At 42.3% G+C, this 21,043-nt stretch overlaps 1 protein-coding gene across 4 annotated transcripts in view; it reads left to right on the top strand.

Annotated features, from left to right (window-relative positions):
* LOC110515064 (oxysterol-binding protein-related protein 3) overlaps window positions 1–21,043 on the top strand; it is a 129,201-nt gene that overhangs the window by 44,157 nt on the left and 64,001 nt on the right. For 2 of the 4 annotated variants that reach the window (XM_090187202.1, XM_090187215.1), the window contains exon 2: window positions 17,456–17,664. In XM_090187202.1, the coding sequence (XP_090043328.1) occupies window positions 17,563–17,664 (102 nt within the window). In that variant the 5' untranslated portion in view covers window positions 17,456–17,562. Of the gene's footprint in view, window positions 1–17,441; window positions 17,665–21,043 lie in introns of those variants that run through there. The other 2 variants (XM_090187198.1, XM_090187209.1) reach the window with 1 other exon arrangement.

The raw sequence follows: 21,043 nt of genomic DNA, 5'->3' as shown, positions 1-21,043 counted from the left end.
GTATAGTATTTTATATCTCTGTAACTGTCTACTCATAGTGTCTTCAGAGTGGGAGTATAGTATTTTACATCTCTGTCTCTGTCTACTCATAGTGTCTTCAGAGTGGGAGTATAGTATTTCACATCTCTGTAACTGTCTACTCATAGTGTCTTCAGAGTGGGAGTATAGTATTTTACTCCTGTAACTGTCTACTCATAGTGTCTTCAGAGTGGGAGTATAGTATTTTACTCCTGTAACTGTCTACTCATAGTGTCTTCAGAGTGGGAGTATAGTATTTTACATCTCTGTAACTGTCTACTCATAGTGTCTTCAGAGTGGGAGTATAGTATTTTATATCTCTGTAACTGTCTACTCATAGTGTCTTCAGAGTGGGAGTATAGTATTTTACATCTCTGTAACTGTCTACTCATAGTGTCTTCAGAGTGGGAGTATAGTATTTTACATCTCTGTAACTGTCTACTCATAGTGTCTTCAGAGTGGGAGTATAGTATTTTACATCTCTGTAACTGTCTACCCATAGTGTCTTCAGAGTGGGAGTATAGTATTTTACATCTCTGTAACTGTCTACTCATAGTGTCTTCAGAGTGGGAGTATAGTATTTTACATCTCTGTAACTGTCTACTCATAGTGTCTTCAGAGTGGGAGTATAGTATTTTACATCTCTGTAACTGTCTACTCATAGTGTCTTCAGAGTGGGAGTATAGTATTTTACATCTCTGTAACTGTCTACTCATAGTGTCTTCAGAGTGGGAGTATAGTATTTTACATCTCTGTAACTGTCTACTCATAGTGTCTTCAGAGTGGGAGTATAGTATTTTACATCTCTGTAACTGTCTACTCATAGTGTCTTCAGAGTGGGAGTATAGTATTTTACATCTCTGTAACTGTCTACTCATAGTGTCTTCAGAGTGGGAGTATAGTATTTTACATCTCTGTCTCTGTCTACTCATAGTGTCTTCAGAGTGGGAGTATAGTATTTTACATCTCTGTAACTGTCTACTCATAGTGTCTTCAGAGTGGGAGTATAGTATTTTACATCTCTGTAACTGTCTACTCATAGTGTCTTCAGAGTGGGAGTATAGTATTTTACATCTCTGTAACTGTCTACTCATAGTGTCTTCAGAGTGGGAGTATAGTATTTTACATCTCTGTAACTGTCTACTCATAGTGTCTTCAGAGTGGGAGTATAGTATTTTACATATCTTTAACTGTCTACTCATAGTGTCTTCAGAGTGGGAGTATAGTAGTTTACATCTCTGTAACTGTCTACTCATAGTGTCTTCAGAGTGGGAGTATAGTATTTTACATCTCTGTAACTGTCTACCCATAGTGTCTTCAGAGTGGGAGTATAGTATTTTACATCTCTGTAACTGTCTACTCATAGTGTCTTCAGAGTGGGAGTATAGTATTTTATATCTCTGTAACTGTCTACTCATAGTGTCTTCAGAGTGGGAGTATAGTATTTTACATCTCTGTCTCTGTCTACTCATAGTGTCTACTCATAGTGTCTTCAGAGTGGGAGTATAGTATTTTACATCTCTGTAACTGTCTACTCATAGTGTCTTCAGAGTGGGAGTATAGTATTTTACATCTCTGTAACTGTCTACTCATAGTGTCTTCAGAGTGGGAGTATAGTATTTTACATCTCTGTAACTGTCTACTCATAGTGTCTTCAGAGTGGGAGTATAGTATTTTACATCTCTGTAACTGTCTACTCATAGTGTCTTCAGAGTGGGAGTATAGTATTTTACATCTCTGTAACTGTCTACTCATAGTGTCTTCAGAGTGGGAGTATAGTATTTTACATCTCTGTAACTGTCTACTCATAGTGTCTTCAGAGTGGGAGTATAGTATTTTACATCTCTGTAACTGTCTACTCATAGTGTCTTCAGAGTGGGAGTATAGTATTTTACATCTCTGTAACTGTCTACTCATAGTGTCTTCAGAGTGGGAGTATAGTATTTTACTCCTGTAACTGTCTACTCATAGTGTCTTCAGAGTGGGAGTATAGTATTTTACTCCTGTAACTGTCTACTCATAGTGTCTTCAGAGTGGGAGTATAGTATTTTATATCTCTGTAACTGTCTACTCATAGTGTCTTCAGAGTGGGAGTATAGTATTTTACATCTCTGTAACTGTCTACTCATAGTGTCTTCAGAGTGGGAGTATAGTATTTTACATCTCTGTAACTGTCTACTCATAGTGTCTTCAGAGTGGGAGTATAGTATTTTACATCTCTGTAACTGTCTACCCATAGTGTCTTCAGAGTGGGAGTATAGTATTTTACATCTCTGTAACTGTCTACTCATAGTGTCTTCAGAGTGGGAGTATAGTATTTTACATCTCTGTAACTGTCTACCCATAGTGTCTTCAGAGTGGGAGTATAGTATTTTACATCTCTGTAACTGTCTACTCATAGTGTCTTCAGAGTGGGAGTATAGTAGTTTACATCTCTGTAACTGTCTACTCATAGTGTCTTCAGAGTGGGAGTATAGTATTTTACATCTCTGTAACTGTCTACTCATAGTGTCTTCAGAGTGGGAGTATAGTATTTTACATCTCTGTAACTGTCTACTCATAGTGTCTTCAGAGTGGGAGTATAGTATTTTACATCTCTGTAACTGTCTACTCATAGTGTCTTCAGAGTGGGAGTATAGTATTTTACATCTCTGTAACTGTCTACTCATAGTGTCTTCAGAGTGGGAGTATAGTATTTTACATCTCTGTAACTGTCTACTCATAGTGTCTTCAGAGTGGGAGTATAGTATTTTACATCTCTGTAACTGTCTACCCATAGTGTCTTCAGAGTGGGAGTATAGTATTTTACATCTCTGTAACTGTCTACTCATAGTGTCTTCAGAGTGGGAGTATAGTATTTTACATCTCTGTAACTGTCTACTCATAGTGTCTTCAGAGTGGGAGTATAGTATTTTACATCTCTGTAACTGTCTACCCATAGTGTCTTCAGAGTGGGAGTATAGTATTTTACATCTCTGTAACTGTCTACTCATAGTGTCTTCAGAGTGGGAGTATAGTATTTTACATCTCTGTAACTGTCTACTCATAGTGTCTTCAGAGTGGGAGTATAGTATTTTACATCTCTGTAACTGTCTACTCATAGTGTCTTCAGAGTGGGAGTATAGTATTTTACATCTCTGTAACTGTCTACTCATAGTGTCTTCAGAGTGGGAGTATAGTATTTTACATCTCTGTAACTGTCTACTCATAGTGTCTTCAGAGTGGGAGTATAGTATTTTACATCTCTGTAACTGTCTACTCATAGTGTCTTCAGAGTGGGAGTATAGTATTTTACATCTCTGTAACTGTCTACTCATAGTGTCTTCAGAGTGGGAGTATAGTATTTTATATCTCTGTAACTGTCTACTCATAGTGTCTTCAGAGTGGGAGTATAGTATTTTACATCTCTGTAACTGTCTACTCATAGTGTCTTCAGAGTGGGAGTATAGTATTTTACATCTCTGTAACTGTCTACTCATAGTGTCTTCAGAGTGGGAGTATAGTATTTTACATCTCTGTAACTGTTGCACGTAATAGCAGAGCAGCAGCCGCCTTCAGAGCTTAAGTCTTGTCATTTTTGTAAACACCACTGTTTCCCAGGAATGCTGTTGTGTGGGGGTTCTTCTCTGAGACGTGTCTCTGTGAGTCATAGGCTGGGTGTTGCCTACTACAAAACAGGCTGAAACAGCCCATTTTATAGACATGCCAGGATACATGCCTATAGTACTACCACATAGAAACAGTGAGAGGCAATCCAGCAGGGCTGTTGTATTAAAGTCCCCCACACTGAAATGTGCAATGGAAGGCAACACCACGTGTGCTTCTCCAGTCTTCACCAGACTAGATAACTGTTTTATAACAGGATGAAGGATTCACTTTGAGCATAGAATGACTTTCTGGTCTGAATCTCCAGAATCTCAAGGATGTTGAAAATGTTGTTTTGTCTCCGGGTAGATGGTCTCTAACTAGATTGTGTAGATGTGTCCCAAACAGCACCCTATTCTCTATTTAGTGCACTACTATTTACTTAACATGTGGAACAGGCTATTTTTATTGGTGGAAATAAACCATTAATCTGTAAGACTTTGGCCCCAGTCTTCTCTCTCTCTTCCATCACATACTTAGTGCCCTTCACTGTTCTAAGTCTGGTTTGGCCCCAGTCTTCTCTCTCTCTCTCTCTCTCTCTCTCTCTCTCTCTCTCTCTCTCTCTCTCTCTCTCTCTCTCTCTCTCTCTCTCTCTCTTCCATCACAGACTTAGTCTGCTCTAAGTCAGTTTGGCCCTTTCTTACACTAAGGACTCGTCATCCAAGCCAAGAGACCCTTGCTACTGCCCACCCCCCCACCCCCCCCCCCCATCCCTCCACACACCATCACACCCCCTCCACCCCTCCACACACCATCACACTCCCCCACCCCTCCACACACCATCACACCCCCTCCACCCCTCCACACACCATCACACCGCCTCCAACCTTCCACACACCATCACACCCCCTCCACCCCTCCACACACCATCACACCCCCTCCACCCCTCCACACACCATCGCACCCCCTCCACCCCTCCACACACAATCACACCCCTCCACACACCATCACACCCCCTCCACCCTTCCACACACCATCATACTCTCTCCACCCCTCCACACACCATCACACCCCCTCCACCCCTCCACACACCATCACACCCCTCCACACACCATCACACTCCCTCCACCCCTCCACACACCATCACACTCCCTCCACCCCTCCACACACCATCACACTCCCTCCACCCCTCCACACACCATCACACTCCCTCCACCCATCCACACACCATCACACTCCCTCCAACACTCCGTTTTAGGCCTGTGGTGATCAGAGGGGCTGAGCGAGCCTCCAAAATGTTTTGCCAAAAACCACAACATGGAGGGAGGCGTTGTTGAGTGAGTAACAACAAGGACAGAATGGCCATTAGACTAACAAACTTGTGTTCGTTACACGGAACCCAAACCGGCTGCGTGCGCCATCGTGCATGAATGTATTTTGTTCCCCTACACCAAACATCACGACACGCAGGTTAAAACATCAGGACAAACTCTGAACCAATTACATTCATTTGGGGACAGGTCGAAAAGCATGAAACATTTATGGAAATGTAGCTAGTTAGCTTGCACGTGCTAGCTAATTTGTCCTATTTAGCTAGCTTGCTGTAGCTAGCTAATTTGTCCTATTTAGCTAGCTTGCTGTAGCTTGCTAATTTGTCCTATTTAGCTAGCTTGCTGTAGCTTGCTAATTTGTCCTGGGATATTAACATTGAGTTGTTATTTTACCTGAAATGCACAAGGTCCTCGACTCCACCATTTAATCCACACATAAAACGGTCAACCGAATCGTTTCTAGTCCTCTCTCATCCTTCCAGGCTTTTTCGTCTCTTGACTTTATATTGCGATTGAAAACTTTCATAAATGAGGTGCATTACCACCACGACCTATTTCGTCTTTCAGTCACCCATGTGGGTATAACCAATGAGGAGATGGCACGTGGGTATCTGCTTCTATAAACCAATGAGGAAATGGGAGAGGCAGGACTTGCAGCGCGATCTGCGTCAGAAATATACTTCTATTTTAGCCCTTGGCAACGCAGACGCTCGTAAGCGCTCGCCAGCAGTGGGTGTAATAATTGAATAATATAGATTTCTACATTTATTTTGCAACGCTTGCGCGCTGTAGTCAGCCTGTTAGTGTGTGTGTGTCGCTAGACATCTCCCTCCATAGAGCTGCTAATCCGACATCTCATTAAATCTCGCTGGCTGATTTCACATGAATCCCCTACTGGCACCCTGTTCTCTATGGTCCCAGAAGTAGTGCACTAGGAAGGGAATATGGTGCCATTTGGGATGGCATACATCATGTGCACTTTATTTGCTGTGATATCCACCATATTTCTATCTGTGGTGTGTGGCCCGTATTCACAACACCTTTTAAATCACAATGACCTGATCCTACATTAGTTCTCCTACTCTGAGACACTTTGTGAATACCCAGATCTTGTGGAATGACGTTGATGAGAAACAGTGTAAATACAGGCCCAGATCTTGTGGAATGACGTTGATGAGAAACAGTGTAAATACAGGCCCAGATCTTGTGGAATGACGTTGATTAGGAATGGTGTGCTGGCTGGCTGGTGATACACAGCACACACACGACACACACACATAGTCATTCATGCATTTTCGTTCAAGTGTTTCCTCCTCCTATGCCCCCTATTCCTCCTCTACATTAATATCCTCCTCCTATGCCCCCTATTCCTCCTCTACATTAATATCCTCCACCTATTCCTCCTTCCTCCTCTACATTAATATCCTCCTCCTATTCCTCCTTACTCCTCTACAATAATATCCTCCTCCTATGCCCCCTATTCCTCCTCTACATTAATATCCTCCTCCTATGCCCCCTATTCCTCCTCTACATTAATATCCTCCACCTATTCCTCCTTCCTCCTCTACATTAATATCCTCCTCCTATTCCTCCTTACTCCTCTACATTAATATCCTCCTCCTATTCCTCCTTACTCCTCTACAATAATATCCTCCTCCTATTCCTCCTTCCTCCTCTACATTAATATCCTCCTCCTATTCCTCCTTTGTCCTCTACATTAATATCCTCCTCCTATTCCTCCTATTCCTCCTCTACATTAATATCCTCCACCTATTCCTCCTTCCTCCTCTACATTAATATCCTCCTCCTATTCCTCCTTACTCCTCTACATTAATATCCTCCTCCTATTCCTCCTTACTCCTCTACAATAATATCCTCCTCCTATTCCTCCTTCGTCCTCTACATTAATATCCTCCTCCTATTCCTCCTTCCTCCTCTACATTCATATCCTCCACCTATTCCTCCTTCCTCCTCTACATTAATATCCTCCACCTATTCCTCCTCTACATTAATATCCTCCTCCTATTCCTCCTTACTCCTCTACATTAATATTCTCCTCCTATTCCTCCTTACTCCTCTACAATAATATCCTCCTCCTATTCCTCCTTCGTCCTCTACATTAATATCCTCCTCCTATTCCTCCTTCCTCCTCTACATTAATATCCTCCACCTATTACTCCTTCCTCCTCTACATTAATATCCTCCTCCTATTCCTCCTTACTCCTCTACATTAATATCCTCCTCCTATTCCTCCTTCCTCCTCTACATTAATATCCTCCACCTATGCCTCCTTCCTCCTCTACATTAATATCCTCCTCCTATACCTCCTTCCTCCTCTACATTAATATCCTCCACCTATGCATCCTTCCTCCTCTACATTAATATCCTCCTCCTATTCCTCCTTCCTCCTCTACATTAATATCCTCCTCCTATTCCTCCTTCCTCCTCTACATTAATATCCTCCTTCTATTCCTCCTTCCCCCTCTACATTAATATCCTCCTTCTATTCCTCCTTACTCCTCTACAATAATATCCTCCTCCTATTCCTCCTTCCTCCTCTACATTAATATCCTCCTCCTATTCCTCCTTCCTCCTCTACATTAATATCCTCCTCCTACTCCTCCTTCCTCCTCTACATTAATATCCTCCTCCTATTCCTCCTTCGTCCTCTACATTAATATCCTCCTCCTATTCCTCCTTCCTCCTCTACATTAATATCCTCCACCTATTCCTCCTTCCTCCTCTACATTAATATCCTCCTCCTATTCCTCCTTACTCCTCTACATTAATATCCTCCTCCTATTCCTCCTTCCTCCTCTACATTAATATCCTCCACCTATGCCTCCTTCCTCCTCTACATTAATATCCTCCTCCTATTCCTCCTTCCTCCTCTACATTAATATCCTCCACCTATGCATCCTTCCTCCTCTACATTAATATCCTCCTCCTATTCCTCCTTCCTCCTCTACATTAATATCCTCCTCCTATTCCTCCTTCCTCCTCTACATTAATATCCTCCTTCTATTCCTCCTTCCCCCTCTACATTAATATCCTCCTTCTATTCCTCCTTACTCCTCTACAATAATATCCTCCTCCTATTCCTCCTTCCTCCTCTACATTAATATCCTCCTCCTATTCCTCCTTCCTCCTCTACATTAATATCCTCCTCCTACTCCTCCTTCCTCCTCTACATTAATATCCTCCTCCTATTCCTCCTTCCTCCTCTACATTAATATCCTCCTCCTATTCCTCCTTCCTCCTCTACATTAATATCCTCCTCCTACTCCTCCTTCCTCCTCTACATTAATATCCTCCTCCTATTCCTCCTTCCTCCTTTACAATAATATCCTCCTCCTATTCCTCCTTCGTCCTCTACATTAATATCCTCTTCCCATTCCTCCTTCCTCCTCTACATTAATATCCTCCTCCTATTCCTCCTTACTCCTCTACATTAATATCCTCCTCCTATTCCTCCTTACTCCTCTACATTAATATCCTCCTCCTATTCCTCCTTCGTCCTCTACATTAATATCCTCCTCCTATTCCTCCTTCCTCCTCTACATTAATATCCTCCTCCTATTCCTCCTTCGTCCTCTACATTAATATCCTCCTCCTATTCCTCCTTACTCCTCTACATTAATATCCTCCTCCTATTCCTCCTTACTCCTCTACAATAATATCCTCCTCCTATTCCTCCTTACTCCTCTACAATAATATCCTCCTCCTATTCCTCCTTCCTCCTCTACATTAATATCCTCCTCCTATTCCTCCTTCGTCCTCTACATTAATATCCTCCACCTATTCCTCCTTCCTCCTCTACATTAATATCCTCCTCCTATTCCTCCTTACTCCTCTACAATAATATCCTCCTCCTATTCCTCCTTACTCCTCTACAATAATATCCTCCTCCTATTCCTCCTTCCTCCTCTACAATAATATCCTCCTCCTATTCCTCCTTACTCCTCTACAATAATATCCTCCTCCTATTCTTCCTTAATCTCCTATTTCAGATGGAGGCTTTTCTATTGATCAGGGAAGAGCTGTACATGATCCATCTGTGGCACCATGGGGGCAGGGCTGTGTGTGTGTGTGTGTGTGTGTGTGTGTGTGTGTGTGTGTATGTGTGTGTGTGTGTGTGTGGTTGTGTGTGTGTGTGTGTGTGACAGTGTGTCGTTGTGAGGATGATAAACAACCTGGGTGAACTAGGTTGTGTGTCTGTGCATGTGCTCTTGAATGTGTGATCTCACTTGGTCACAGAGACGGTGTGACAGTACTCCCTGGGTTTACTGGAATATTCTCCATACCTTAGTCACCTTCCCCACGCGCTGTTTGGCCAGGCATTGTGTGGTTATTTATGGACGCAAGTAGGAACTCTATGATGACAGAGAGATGCTTTCAAAGGAACGTATGTGTGTGTGGGTGGGCGGGGGGGTGTGTGTGTGTGTGTGTATGTGTGTGTGTGTGTGTGTGTGTATGTGTGTGTGTGTGTGTGTGTGTGTGTGTGTGTGTGTGTGTGTGTGTGTGTGTGTGTGTGTGTGTGTGTGTGTGTGTGTATGTGTGTGTGTGTGTGTGTGTGTGTGTGTGTGTGTGTGTGTGGGCGTATGGCTGGAAATCCCTATGACACAGCTATTCAATAACAGGGTTTGAGACCTGAAGCCTTCCACCTATTCATTTGACTTTAATAGGCACTTCAGACATAGTCATTTTATTTGATAAGGGGTTGAGTTTGGGTCAGAAACACTGATTGTCTCATAAAATATATGACCTCTTGTAACTAGGTTACCTTTCATTTTAATAAGATATTATCTTAAGATAAGATATTCATTGCCTCAGTAGTCTCTTCCGTCAGGTTCTAGCGCAGGGCTCTATAAAGCTGTTCCTGGAGAGTTACCCTCCTGTAGGTTTTCACTCCAACCCTGTTCCTGTAGAGTTACCCTCCTGTAGGTTTTCACTCCAACCCTGTTCCTGGAGAGTTACCCTCCTGTAGGTTTTTATCTCCAACCCTGTTCCTGGAGAACTACCATCCTGTATGTTTTAACTCCAATCCTGTTCCTGGAGAGATACCCTCCTGTAGGTTTTAACTCCAACCCTGTTCCTGGAGAGATACCCTCCTGTAGGTTTCCACTATGGGATACAAATTTGTATTAGAGCAATAAGGTGTACAGGTAACTGCCAAAATAAACACTTGAGTAAATGAGAGATACATGTAAATAGACACCAGGTGTGGTTGCTGAGTTAATTAAGCAATTCACATCCCATCATGCTTAGGGTCATGTATAAAAATGCCCAGTTGCCCATTATTTTGGCAACTATGGCTAGAAGAAGATATCTCAGTGACTTTGAAAGAGGGGTCTCAAATGAGCATAGAGGGTTTAAAAAGATTTTGTGTGTGTGTGTGTGTGTGTGTGTGTGTGTGTGTGTGTGTGTGTGTGTGTGTGTGTGTGTGTGTGTGTGTGTGTGTGTGTGTGTGTGTGTGTGTGTGTGTGTGTGTGTGTGTGTGTGTGTGTGTGTGTGTGTGTGTGTGTGCGTGTGTGTGTGTGCGTGTGTGTGTGTGTGTGATGGGAGAGTGGAGATGGATCCTGGGTTTGACTACAGGACAGGGACAGGCAGGGGGTGTCAGGTGACCGTCAGGCCCACTGTCTGTGAAACCCCAGAGACTGTAGCCTACTAGACGTGATGCAGTGGAGGAGGAAGCTGAGTGCTGCTGGAAACAGAGCTGGGTAATGTGATTAACCTTGGTGTGTAGCAGAGCTCTGTAAGGGGGTGTCAGGTGACCGTCAGGCCCACTCTCTGTGAAACCCCAGAGACTGTAGCCTACTAGACGTGATGCAGTGGAGGAGGAAGCTGAGTGTTGCTGGAAACAGAGCTGGGTAATGTGATTAACCTTGGTGTGTAGCAGAGCTCTGTAAGGGGGTGTCAGGTGACCGTCAGGCCCACTCTCTGTGAAACCCCAGAGACTGTAGCCTACTAGACATGATGCAGTGGAGGAGGAAGCTGGGTAATGTGATTAACCTTGGTGTGTAGCAGAGTAGCAGCCCTACAGACTGCATGACTGATGGGAGACTAGGCTCGACTTGACTAGACTGGATTGAACTGGACTGGCTGGACTAGTATGGGCTGAGCAGGGCTGAACTGTGCTGAACTGGGCTAGACTGGACTGGGCTGGGCTGGTATGAGGCTGGGGCTGGTGGGAGATGCTGTATACCACAGAATTATAACCTTTTATATAGCCTATATTACATATAATACAGTATACGGTATATATCTCTATGGTAACATCACACTCACCTAGTCACACACCTGTCACACACACACGCTGTTACTTGGTGAGACACACGTGGTTTGTGTTCCAAATGGTACCCTATTCCCTACATAGTGCACCACTCTTGACTAGGATCCCATAGGGCTCAGTTCAAAACTAGTGCACTAATCTATATAGGGAATAGGGTGCCATTTGGGATGCAGACCTTGGCCCCCGGCTGTATAGAGATCCTGACTGGCTGACTTCAGGGGGTTTAGTGGTTAACATGGCATGTGATCCAGTGGAAATGAACCATTCTTCATACTATCCCATCCCAGACAGACAGACAGACCTACAGACAGGCAGACCTACAGACAGCATACTAAGACAAAATAATAATATATACGTACATTTGAAGTCGGAAGTTTTTCAAAGTTTACATACACTTAGGTTGGAATCATTAAAACTCGTTTTTCAAAGTTTACATACACTTAGGTTGGAATCATTAAAACTCGTTTTTCAAAGTTTACATACACTTAGGTTGGAATCATTAAAACTCGTTTTTCAAAGTTTACATACACTTAGGTTGGAATCATTAAAACTTGTTTTTCAAAGTTTACATACACTTAGGTTGGAATCATTAAAACTCGTTTTTCAAAGTTTACATACACTTAGGTTGGAATCATTAAAACTTGTTTTTCAAAGTTTACATACACTTAGGTTGGAATCATTAAAACTTGTTTTTCAAAGTTTACATACACTTAGGTTGGAATCATTAAAACTCGTTTTTCAAAGTTTACATACACTTAGGTTGGAATCATTAAAACTTGTTTTTCAAAGTTTACATACACTTAGGTTGGAATCATTAAAACTCGTTTTTCAAAGTTTACATACACTTAGGTTGGAATCATTAAAACTCGTTTTTCAAAGTTTACATACACTTAGGTTGGAATCATTAAAACTCGTTTTTCAAAGTTTACATACACTTAGGTTGGAATCATTAAAACTCGTTTTTCAAAGTTTACATACACTTAGGTTGGAATCATTAAAACTCGTTTTTCAAAGTTTACATACACTTAGGTTGGAATCATTAAAACTCGTTTTTCAAAGTTTACATACACTTAGGTTGGAATCATTAAAACTCGTTTTTCAAAGTTTACATACACTTAGGTTGGAATCATTAAAACTCGTTTTTCAAAGTTTACATACACTTAGGTTGGAATCATTAAAACTCGTTTTTCAAAGTTTACATACACTTAGGTTGGAATCATTAAAACTCGTTTTTCAAAGTTTACATACACTTAGGTTGGAATCATTAAAACTCGTTTTTCAAAGTTTACATACACTTAGGTTGGAATCATTAAAACTTGTTTTTCAAAGTTTACATACACTTAGGTTGGAATCATTAAAACTCGTTTTTCAAAGTTTACATACACTTAGGTTGGAATCATTAAAACTTGTTTTTCAAAGTTTACATACACTTAGGTTGGAATCATTAAAACTTGTTTTTCAAAGTTTACATACACTTAGGTTGGAATCATTAAAACTCGTTTTTCAAAGTTTACATACACTTAGGTTGGAATCATTAAAACTTGTTTTTCAAAGTTTACATACACTTAGGTTGGAATCATTAAAACTCGTTTTTCAAAGTTTACATACACTTAGGTTGGAATCATTAAAACTCGTTTTTCAAAGTTTACATACACTTAGGTTGGAATCATTAAAACTCGTTTTTCAAAGTTTACATACACTTAGGTTGGAATCATTAAAACTCGTTTTTCAAAGTTTACATACACTTAGGTTGGAATCATTAAAACTCGTTTTTCAAAGTTTACATACACTTAGGTTGGAATCATTAAAACTCGTTTTTCAAAGTTTACATACACTTAGGTTGGAATCATTAAAACTCGTTTTTCAAAGTTTACATACACTTAGGTTGGAATCATTAAAACTCGTTTTTCAAAGTTTACATACACTTAGGTTGGAATCATTAAAACTCGTTTTTCAAAGTTTACATACACTTAGGTTGGAATCATTAAAACTCGTTTTTCAAAGTTTACATACACTTAGGTTGGAATCATTAAAACTCGTTTTTCAAAGTTTACATACACTTAGGTTGGAATCATTAAAACTCGTTTTTCAAAGTTTACATACACTTAGGTTGGAATCATTAAAACTCGTTTTTCAAAGTTTACATACACTTAGGTTGGAATCATTAAAACTCGTTTTTCAAAGTTTACATACACTTAGGTTGGAATCATTAAAACTCGTTTTTCAAACACTCAAACAAACTATAGTTTTGGCAAGTCAGTTAGGACATCTACATTGTGCAAGACACAAGTCATTTTTCCAACAATTGTTTACAGACAGATTATTTCACTTATAATTCACTGTATGACAATTCCAGTGGGTCAGAAGTTTACTTACACTAGGTTGACTGTGCCTTTAAACAGCTTGGAAAATTCCAGAAAATTATGTCATAGCTTTAGAAGCTTCTGATAGGCTAATTGACATAATTTGAGTCAATTGGAGGTGTACCTGTGAATGTATTTCAAGGCCTACCTTCAAACTCAGTGCCTCTTTGCTTGACATGATGGGAAAATCAAAAGAAATCAGCCAAGACCTCAGGAAAAAATGTAAGACCTTCACAAGTCTGGTTCATCCTTGGGAGCAATTTCCAAATGCCTGAAGCTACCACATTCATCTGTACAAACAATAGTACGCAGGTATAAACACCATGGGACCAGGCAGCCGTCATACCGCTCAGGGAGGAGACGCGTTCTGTCTCCTAGAGATGAACGTACTTTGGTGCGAAAAGTGCAAATCAATCCCAGAACAATAGCAAAGGACCTTGTGAAGATGCTGTAGGAAACAGGTACAAAAGTATCTATATCCACAGTAAAACGAGTCCTATATCGACATAATCTGCATGGAAGAAGCCACTGCTCCAAAACCACCATAAAAAAGCCAGACTACGGTTTGCAACTGCACATGGGGACAAAGATTGTATTTTTTGTGGAAATGTCCTCTGGTCTGATGAAACAAAAATAGAACTGTTTGGCCATAATGACCATACTTATGTTTGTTTGGAAGAAAAAGGGGGAGGTCTGCAAGCCGAAGAACACCATCCCAACTGTGAAGCACTGGGGTGGCAGCATCATGTTGTGGGGGTGCTTTGCTGCAGGAGGGACTGGTCCACTTCACAAAATAGACGGCATCATGAGGAGGGAAATTATGTGGATATATTGAAGCAACATCTCAAGACATCAGTCAGAAAGTTAAAGCTTGGTCGCAAATGGGTCTTCCAAATGGACAATTACCCCAAGCATACTTCCAAAGTTGTGGCAAAATGGCTTAAGGACAACAAAGTCAAGGTATTGGAGTGGCCATCACAAAGCCCTGACCTCAATCCTATAGAAAATGTGTGTGCAGAACTGAAAAAGCGTGTGCGAGCAAGGAGGCCTACAAACCTGACTCAGTTACACCAGCTCTGTCAGGAGGAATGGGCCAAAATTCACCCAACTTATTGTGGGAAGCTTGTGGAAGGCTACATGAAATGTTTGACCCAAGTTAAACTATTTAAAGGCAATGCTACCAAATACTAATACTGAGTGTACATTATGTAAACTTCTGACCCACTGGGAATATGATGAAAGAAATAAAAGCTGAAATAATCATTCTCTCTACTATTATTTCACATTCTTAAAATAAAGTGGTGATTCTAACTGACCTAAGACAGGGAATTTTTACTAGGATTAAATATCTGGAATTGTGAAAAACTGAGTTTAAATGTATTTGGCTAAGGTGTATGTAAACTTCAGACTTCAAATGTCTACCGTACCAGTCAAAAGTTTGGAACACCTACTCATTCCAGGGTTTTTCTTTATTTTGACTATTTTCTACATTTTAGAATAATAGTGAAGACATCTATACTGAAATAACACATATGGAATCATGTAGTAACCAAATAAAGTGTTAAACAAAAACAAATATGTTTTAGATTTGAGATTCTTTAAATTAGTCACCCTTTGCCTTGATGACAGCTTTGCACACTCTTGGCATTCTCTCAACCAGTTTCATGAGGTAGTCACCTGGAATGCATTTCAATTAACAGGTGTGCCTTTTTAAAAGTTCATTTTTGGAATTTCTGTCCTTAATGCGTTTGAGCCAATCAGTTGTGTTGTGACAAGGTAGGGGTGGTATACAGAAGATAGCCCTATTTGGTAAAGTCCAAGTCCATATTTTGGCAAGGACAACTCAAATAAGCAGAAGAGTCCATCAGTCTATCATCACTTTAAGACATGAAGGTCAGTCAAGAAAATGTCAAGAACTTTGAAAGTTTCTTCAAGTGCAGTCGCAAAAACCATCAAGTGCAATGATGAAACGGGCTCTAATGAGGACCGCCACATGAAAGGAACACCCAGAGTTACCTCTGCTGCAGAGGATACGTTCATTAGAGTTAACTGCACCTTAAATTGCAGCCCAAATAAATGCTTCACAGAGTTCAAGTAACAGACACACAGGAGTAAATCAGGCCTTCATGGTCGAATTGCTGTAAAGAAACTACTTTGGAACTCCAGTGAGATTGATTGGAATTTCCAGGGAGATTGATTGGAACTCCAGTGAGATTGATTGGAACTACAGTGAGATTGATTGGAACTCCAGGGAGATTGATTGGAATTCCACTGAGATTGATTGGAACTCCAGTGAGATTGATTGGAATTCCAGGGAGATTGATTGGAACTCCAGTGAGATTGATTGGAACTCCAGGGAGATTGATTGGAACTCCAGGGAGATTGATTGGAACTCCAGGGAGATTGATTGGAATTCCAGTGAGATTGATTAGAACTCCAGTGAGATTGATTGGAATTCCAGTGAGATTGATTAGAACTCCAGTGAGATTGATTGGAATTCCAGTGAGATTGATTGGAACTCCAGGGAGATTGATTGGAATTCCAGTGAGATTGATTAGAACTCCAGTGAGATTGATTGGAATTCCAGTGAGATTGATTGGAACTCCAGTGAGATTGATTAGAACTCCAGTGAGATTGATTGGAACTCCAGTGAGATTGATTGGAACTCCAGTGAGATTGATTGGAACTCCAGTGAGATTGATTGGAACTCCAGTGAGATTGATTGGAACTCCAGTGAGATTGATTGGAACTTCAGTGAGATTGATTGGAACTCCAGTGAGATTGATTGGAACTCCAGTGAGATTGATTGGAACTCCAGTGAGATTGATTGGCCACACATTCAGTAGCACCTCTGTTCTTTTAGCATCAGTAAAGCATGTTGCATTGATTGCCTGATGTATGTTGCCTTGTGAACTGACGGTATAATTTACAGTTACCTTAGTTCATCCAGGTTGTTTATCATTCTCACAACAACACACACACACACACACATACACACACACACACACACACACACACACACACACACACACACACACACTGTGAAGCTCATCTACTGATACACACCAAAGACAGTAGTCTATTTTTCACCTTAGTTGCCAGACAGTGATGTGATATTTATTCACCACTATCCTGTATGATCAAGCGGTAATTATTGCACATTAATATTTGTTTCTATTTTACTTCAATTAAGGGGGCACAAGTGTCTGTTCATCACACTGTATGTACGTTGATGAATGTTGACAGTCCATACTGTTGGACCATGACTCACCAGCACAGTGAATCACAGGCTTCGTCCCAAATGGGCCCCTATTCTCTTTTGACCCTCTGGTCAAACGTAGTGAACCATTTGGAGAATAGGGCTCCATTTGGGACACAGACACAGCTGAAAGGAAGCACTCTGTCAGAACAACATCTCTCTCGCTCAGAGTGGTTGTGGTTCCCAGTGAGACTAAGGAGCTTCAAAGCTTTTTGGACTTCAGTTCTCCCTTCATCTGATATGTGAACTCTCTCTTCAACAGTGACCTTTTTAAAATCTTTTTTTGCATTTGAATTTGCTATGTATGTACAATAGTTATTAGCTAAATGGTGTCAATTAAATGTTCTTAAAGATCAATAACATCCCTGCCTCTCCCTCTCCAATCCCTCTTCTCTCTCTCTCTCTCTCTCTCTCTCTCTCTCTCTCTCTCTCTCCCTCTCCAATCCCCCCTCTCTCTCTCTCTCTCTCTCTCTTTCTCTCTCCCTCTCCAATCCCTCTTCTCTCTCTCTCTCTCTCTCTCTCTCTCTCTCTCTCTCTCTCTCTCTCTCTCTCTCTCTCTCTCTCTCTCTCTCTCTATCTCTCTCTCTCAGTGACGGGGAAGTTCCAGATGGACAAGGTTGCAGCGCCTCACTGACCCAGAGAAGCCCAAGTCCCAAGGAGAGAGGATCCTCAAGCCCCAGGGAGACGGACTGCAGGGGCAGGGAGACGGACTGCATGGAGATGGGCTCAGAGGAGAGGAGTTCAGCCATGTCTCACAAGATCTCTTCCCCCTCACACAGCAACAGCAGCTCTTCCTCCAAACACGACAGCCGACAGGTAACACCGACCACACACACACACACTCATTAATGTCACAGCTATCTCCAGTCAGGAAGAGAACATAATGAATGTCTCTGTTTGGAAAATGAGACCCATCGTTTCCAGAGGGCCTTGACCTCAGCGACGGTTCACCGTTTTAAATATTCAGGACCACAAAAAGACGCTGAAAATACATTGTTAATGCAAACCATTAAAAGGATAACAGTCATACATAAGACTGTACAGTCATACGTATTGGATGGTTGGCTGCTGCAGGATTCCCACTAACTATGTGTTGTTGTTGTCAGGTGGTCTGTGATGATGAGCCCAGTCACATAGGGCTCTATTCAAGCCGTATCGCTGAAGTTCAGCGTTACAGCGGGATTGAAATGTAAATGTTCTGGTGTTAGCGGACACTGTATTCACGTCTCAATATGAAATGACCTTTACATCTCCGTCACGTGATCTGTAACGCTTCAGGGATCCAGACTGAATAGAGACTACAGTGTAGTTAGCTGTTGAATTACTGTACTACAGACCTCTCTCCATTAAAGACTTCCCTCTTTCCCTTATAGAGCCCTCCCTCCCTTAAAGACTTCCCTCCCTCCCTAATATAGCCCGCCCTCCCTTAAAGACTTCTCTCCCTCCCTTATATAGCCCGCCCTCCCTCCCTTAAATACTTCCCTCTCTCCCTTATAGAGCCCTCCCTCCCTTAAAAACTTCTCTCCCTCCCTAATATAGCCCACCCTCCCTCCCTTAAATACTTCCCTCTCTCCCTTATAGAGCCCTCCCTCCCTTAAAGACTTCTCTCCCTCCCTTATATAGCCCTCCCTCCCTTAAAGATTTCCCTCTCTCCCTTAAAGAGCCCTCCCTCCCTTAAAGACTTCCCTCCCTCCCTTATAGAGCCCCCCCCCTTAAAGACCTCCCTCCCTTTAGGTGCCCTTAAAGAGCCCTCCCTCCCTTAAAGACCTCCCTCCCTCCCTTAAAGAGCCCTCCCTCCCTTAAATACCCCCCTCCCTCCCTTAAAGAGCCCTCCCTCCCAAAGACCTCCTTCTCCCCCTTAAAGACCTCCGTCTTAAAGACCTCGCTCCCCCTTTAAAGACCTCCCTCCCCCTTGAAGACCTCCCTCACTCCCTTAAAGAGCCCTACCTCCCTTAAAGAACTCCCTCCCAAAGACCTCTCTCCCCCCCTTAAAAAACTCCCTCTTAAAGATCTCCCTCCCCCTTTAAAGACCTCCCTACCCCTCCCTACCTCCCTCCTTTAAAGACCTCGGTCCCTTAAAGACCTCTCTCCCTCCCTTAAAGAGCCCTCCCTCCCTTAAAGACCTCCCTCCCTCCCTTAAAGACCTCCCTCCCTCCCTTAAAGAGCCCCCCCCCCTTAAAGACCTCCCTCCCTCCCTTAAAGACCTCCCTCCCTCCCTTAAAGAGCCCTCCCTCCCTTAAAGACCTCCCTCCCTTAAAGACCTCCCTCCATCCCTTAAAGACCTCCCTCCCTCCCTTAAAGACCTCCCGCCCTCCCTTAAAGAGCCCCCCCCCCCCCTTAAAGAGACCTCCCTCCCCTAAAAAACAACTTATGTGGTATCAGTATTTGTCAGAAACGTTTATTCTGCTGTCAGAATTGAACTACTATAGGATCATTTTTGTCATAAAGTCAGTCTCGTCCAAAATGTAGTTTTGTAATTGAGTATGTCAGAACGTAAATGAAGGTTGGGTTTATTTCAGTCCTGACCACATGCCCACAGCTGGCAGCACACAAGTACTCAGCAATTCGGAGTGCAGCTGCACGCGACCCGATTGTAATGCTCGTGGTAAATGTGGTTTCACTTTGGATATCCCTATGGAGCTAGTTAGGGACCATCGGTATATTACACAATGTACTGTACATGTGTGTGTGTGTGTGTTTGTGTGTGAGTGGTATCTCTCTCAGTGAGGTTAACACATTGACCTGGATATATGATTATAATCTCTAATCTCATCATCTGGCCGTATTATCAAGATCATTACTCTGTCCCTCCCTCCCTCCCACCCCGACCCGTCCGTCCAGCCATCAGCTCTGTGAATATTGTGTAGCGGATTAGATTAGTTATTACAGGAAAGGAAGAGTCTATTTACTGAGGTAGTTACTACAGGAAAGGTGTGTGTGTGTGTGTCTCTCTCTCTCTCTCTCATCTCTCTCTCGCTCTCTCATCTCTCTCTCTCTCTCTCGCTCTCTCATCTCTCGCTCTCACTCTCTCTCATCTCTCTCTCTCTCTCGCTCTCTCATCTCTCTCTCTCTCTCTCTCTCTCTCTCTCTCGCTCTCTCATCTCTCTCTCGCTCTCTCATCTCTCTCTCTCTCTCTCATCTCTCGCTCTCGCTCTCTCTCTCATCTCTCTCTCTCTCTCTCTCTCTCGCTCTCTCATCTCTCTCTCTCTCTCGCTCTCTCTTCCTCATCTCTCTCTCTCTCTTACAGAGGTCACCACCCCCTCCTGACATTCTGACTGGTCTCTGTGGGAAACGGAACAGTCTGTTTATAAAACACTATTGTTTACTGGCTAGTCAGTTTATACTTGGGCTTTGTCCCAAATGGCATCCTATCTCCTAGTAGTGTACTAGATTGGACCAGATACCTATGGGCCCTGGTGAAATGTAGTGCATTATATAGGGAATAGGATGCCATTTGGGACACAGACATTATATAAAAATAATAATCTAACCTTGTTGTGTGTTTACAGGACAGTTGGGAGATTGTAGAGGGGCTGTGTGTAACCTTGTTGTGTGTCTACAGGACAGTTGGTAGATTGTAGAGGGGCTGTGTGTAACCTTGTGTGTCTACAGGACAGTTGGTAGATTGTAGAGGGGCTGTGTGTAACCTTGTTGTGTGTCTACAGGACAGTTGGTAGATTGTAGAGGGGCTGTGTGTAACCTTGTTGTGTGTCTACAGGACAGTTGGGAGATTGTAGAGGGGCTGTGTGTAACCTTGTTGTGTGTCTACAGGACAGTTGGTAGATTGTAGAGGGGCTGTGTGTAACCTTGTTGTGTGTCTACAGGATTGTGTGTCTAAAGGACAGTTGGTAGATTGTAGAGGGGCTGTGTGTAACCTTGTTGTGTGTCTACAGGACAGTTGGTAGATTGTAGAGGGGCTGTGTGTAACCTTGTTGTGTGTCTACAGGACAGTTGGTAGATTGTAGAGGGGCTGTGTGTAACCTTGTTGTGTGTCTACAGGACAGTTGGTAGATTGTAGAGGGGCTGTGTGTAACCTTGTTGTGTGTTTACATGACAGTTGGTAGATTGTAGAGAGGCTGTGTGTAACCTTGTTGTGTGTCTACAGGACAGTTGGTAGATTGTAGAGGGGCTGTGTGTAACCTTGTTGTGTGTCTACAGGACAGTTGGTAGATTGTAGAAGGGCTGTGTGTAACCT

Source organism: Oncorhynchus mykiss, chromosome 2, assembly GCF_057628025.1.
Source record: "Oncorhynchus mykiss isolate SJ-2025 chromosome 2, ASM5762802v1, whole genome shotgun sequence".
In the NCBI taxonomy this organism is placed as follows: Eukaryota; Metazoa; Chordata; class Actinopteri; order Salmoniformes; family Salmonidae; genus Oncorhynchus; species Oncorhynchus mykiss.
The sequence above is the reverse complement of the archived record's forward strand: the minus strand, read 5'-3'. Positions and strand labels throughout refer to the sequence as shown.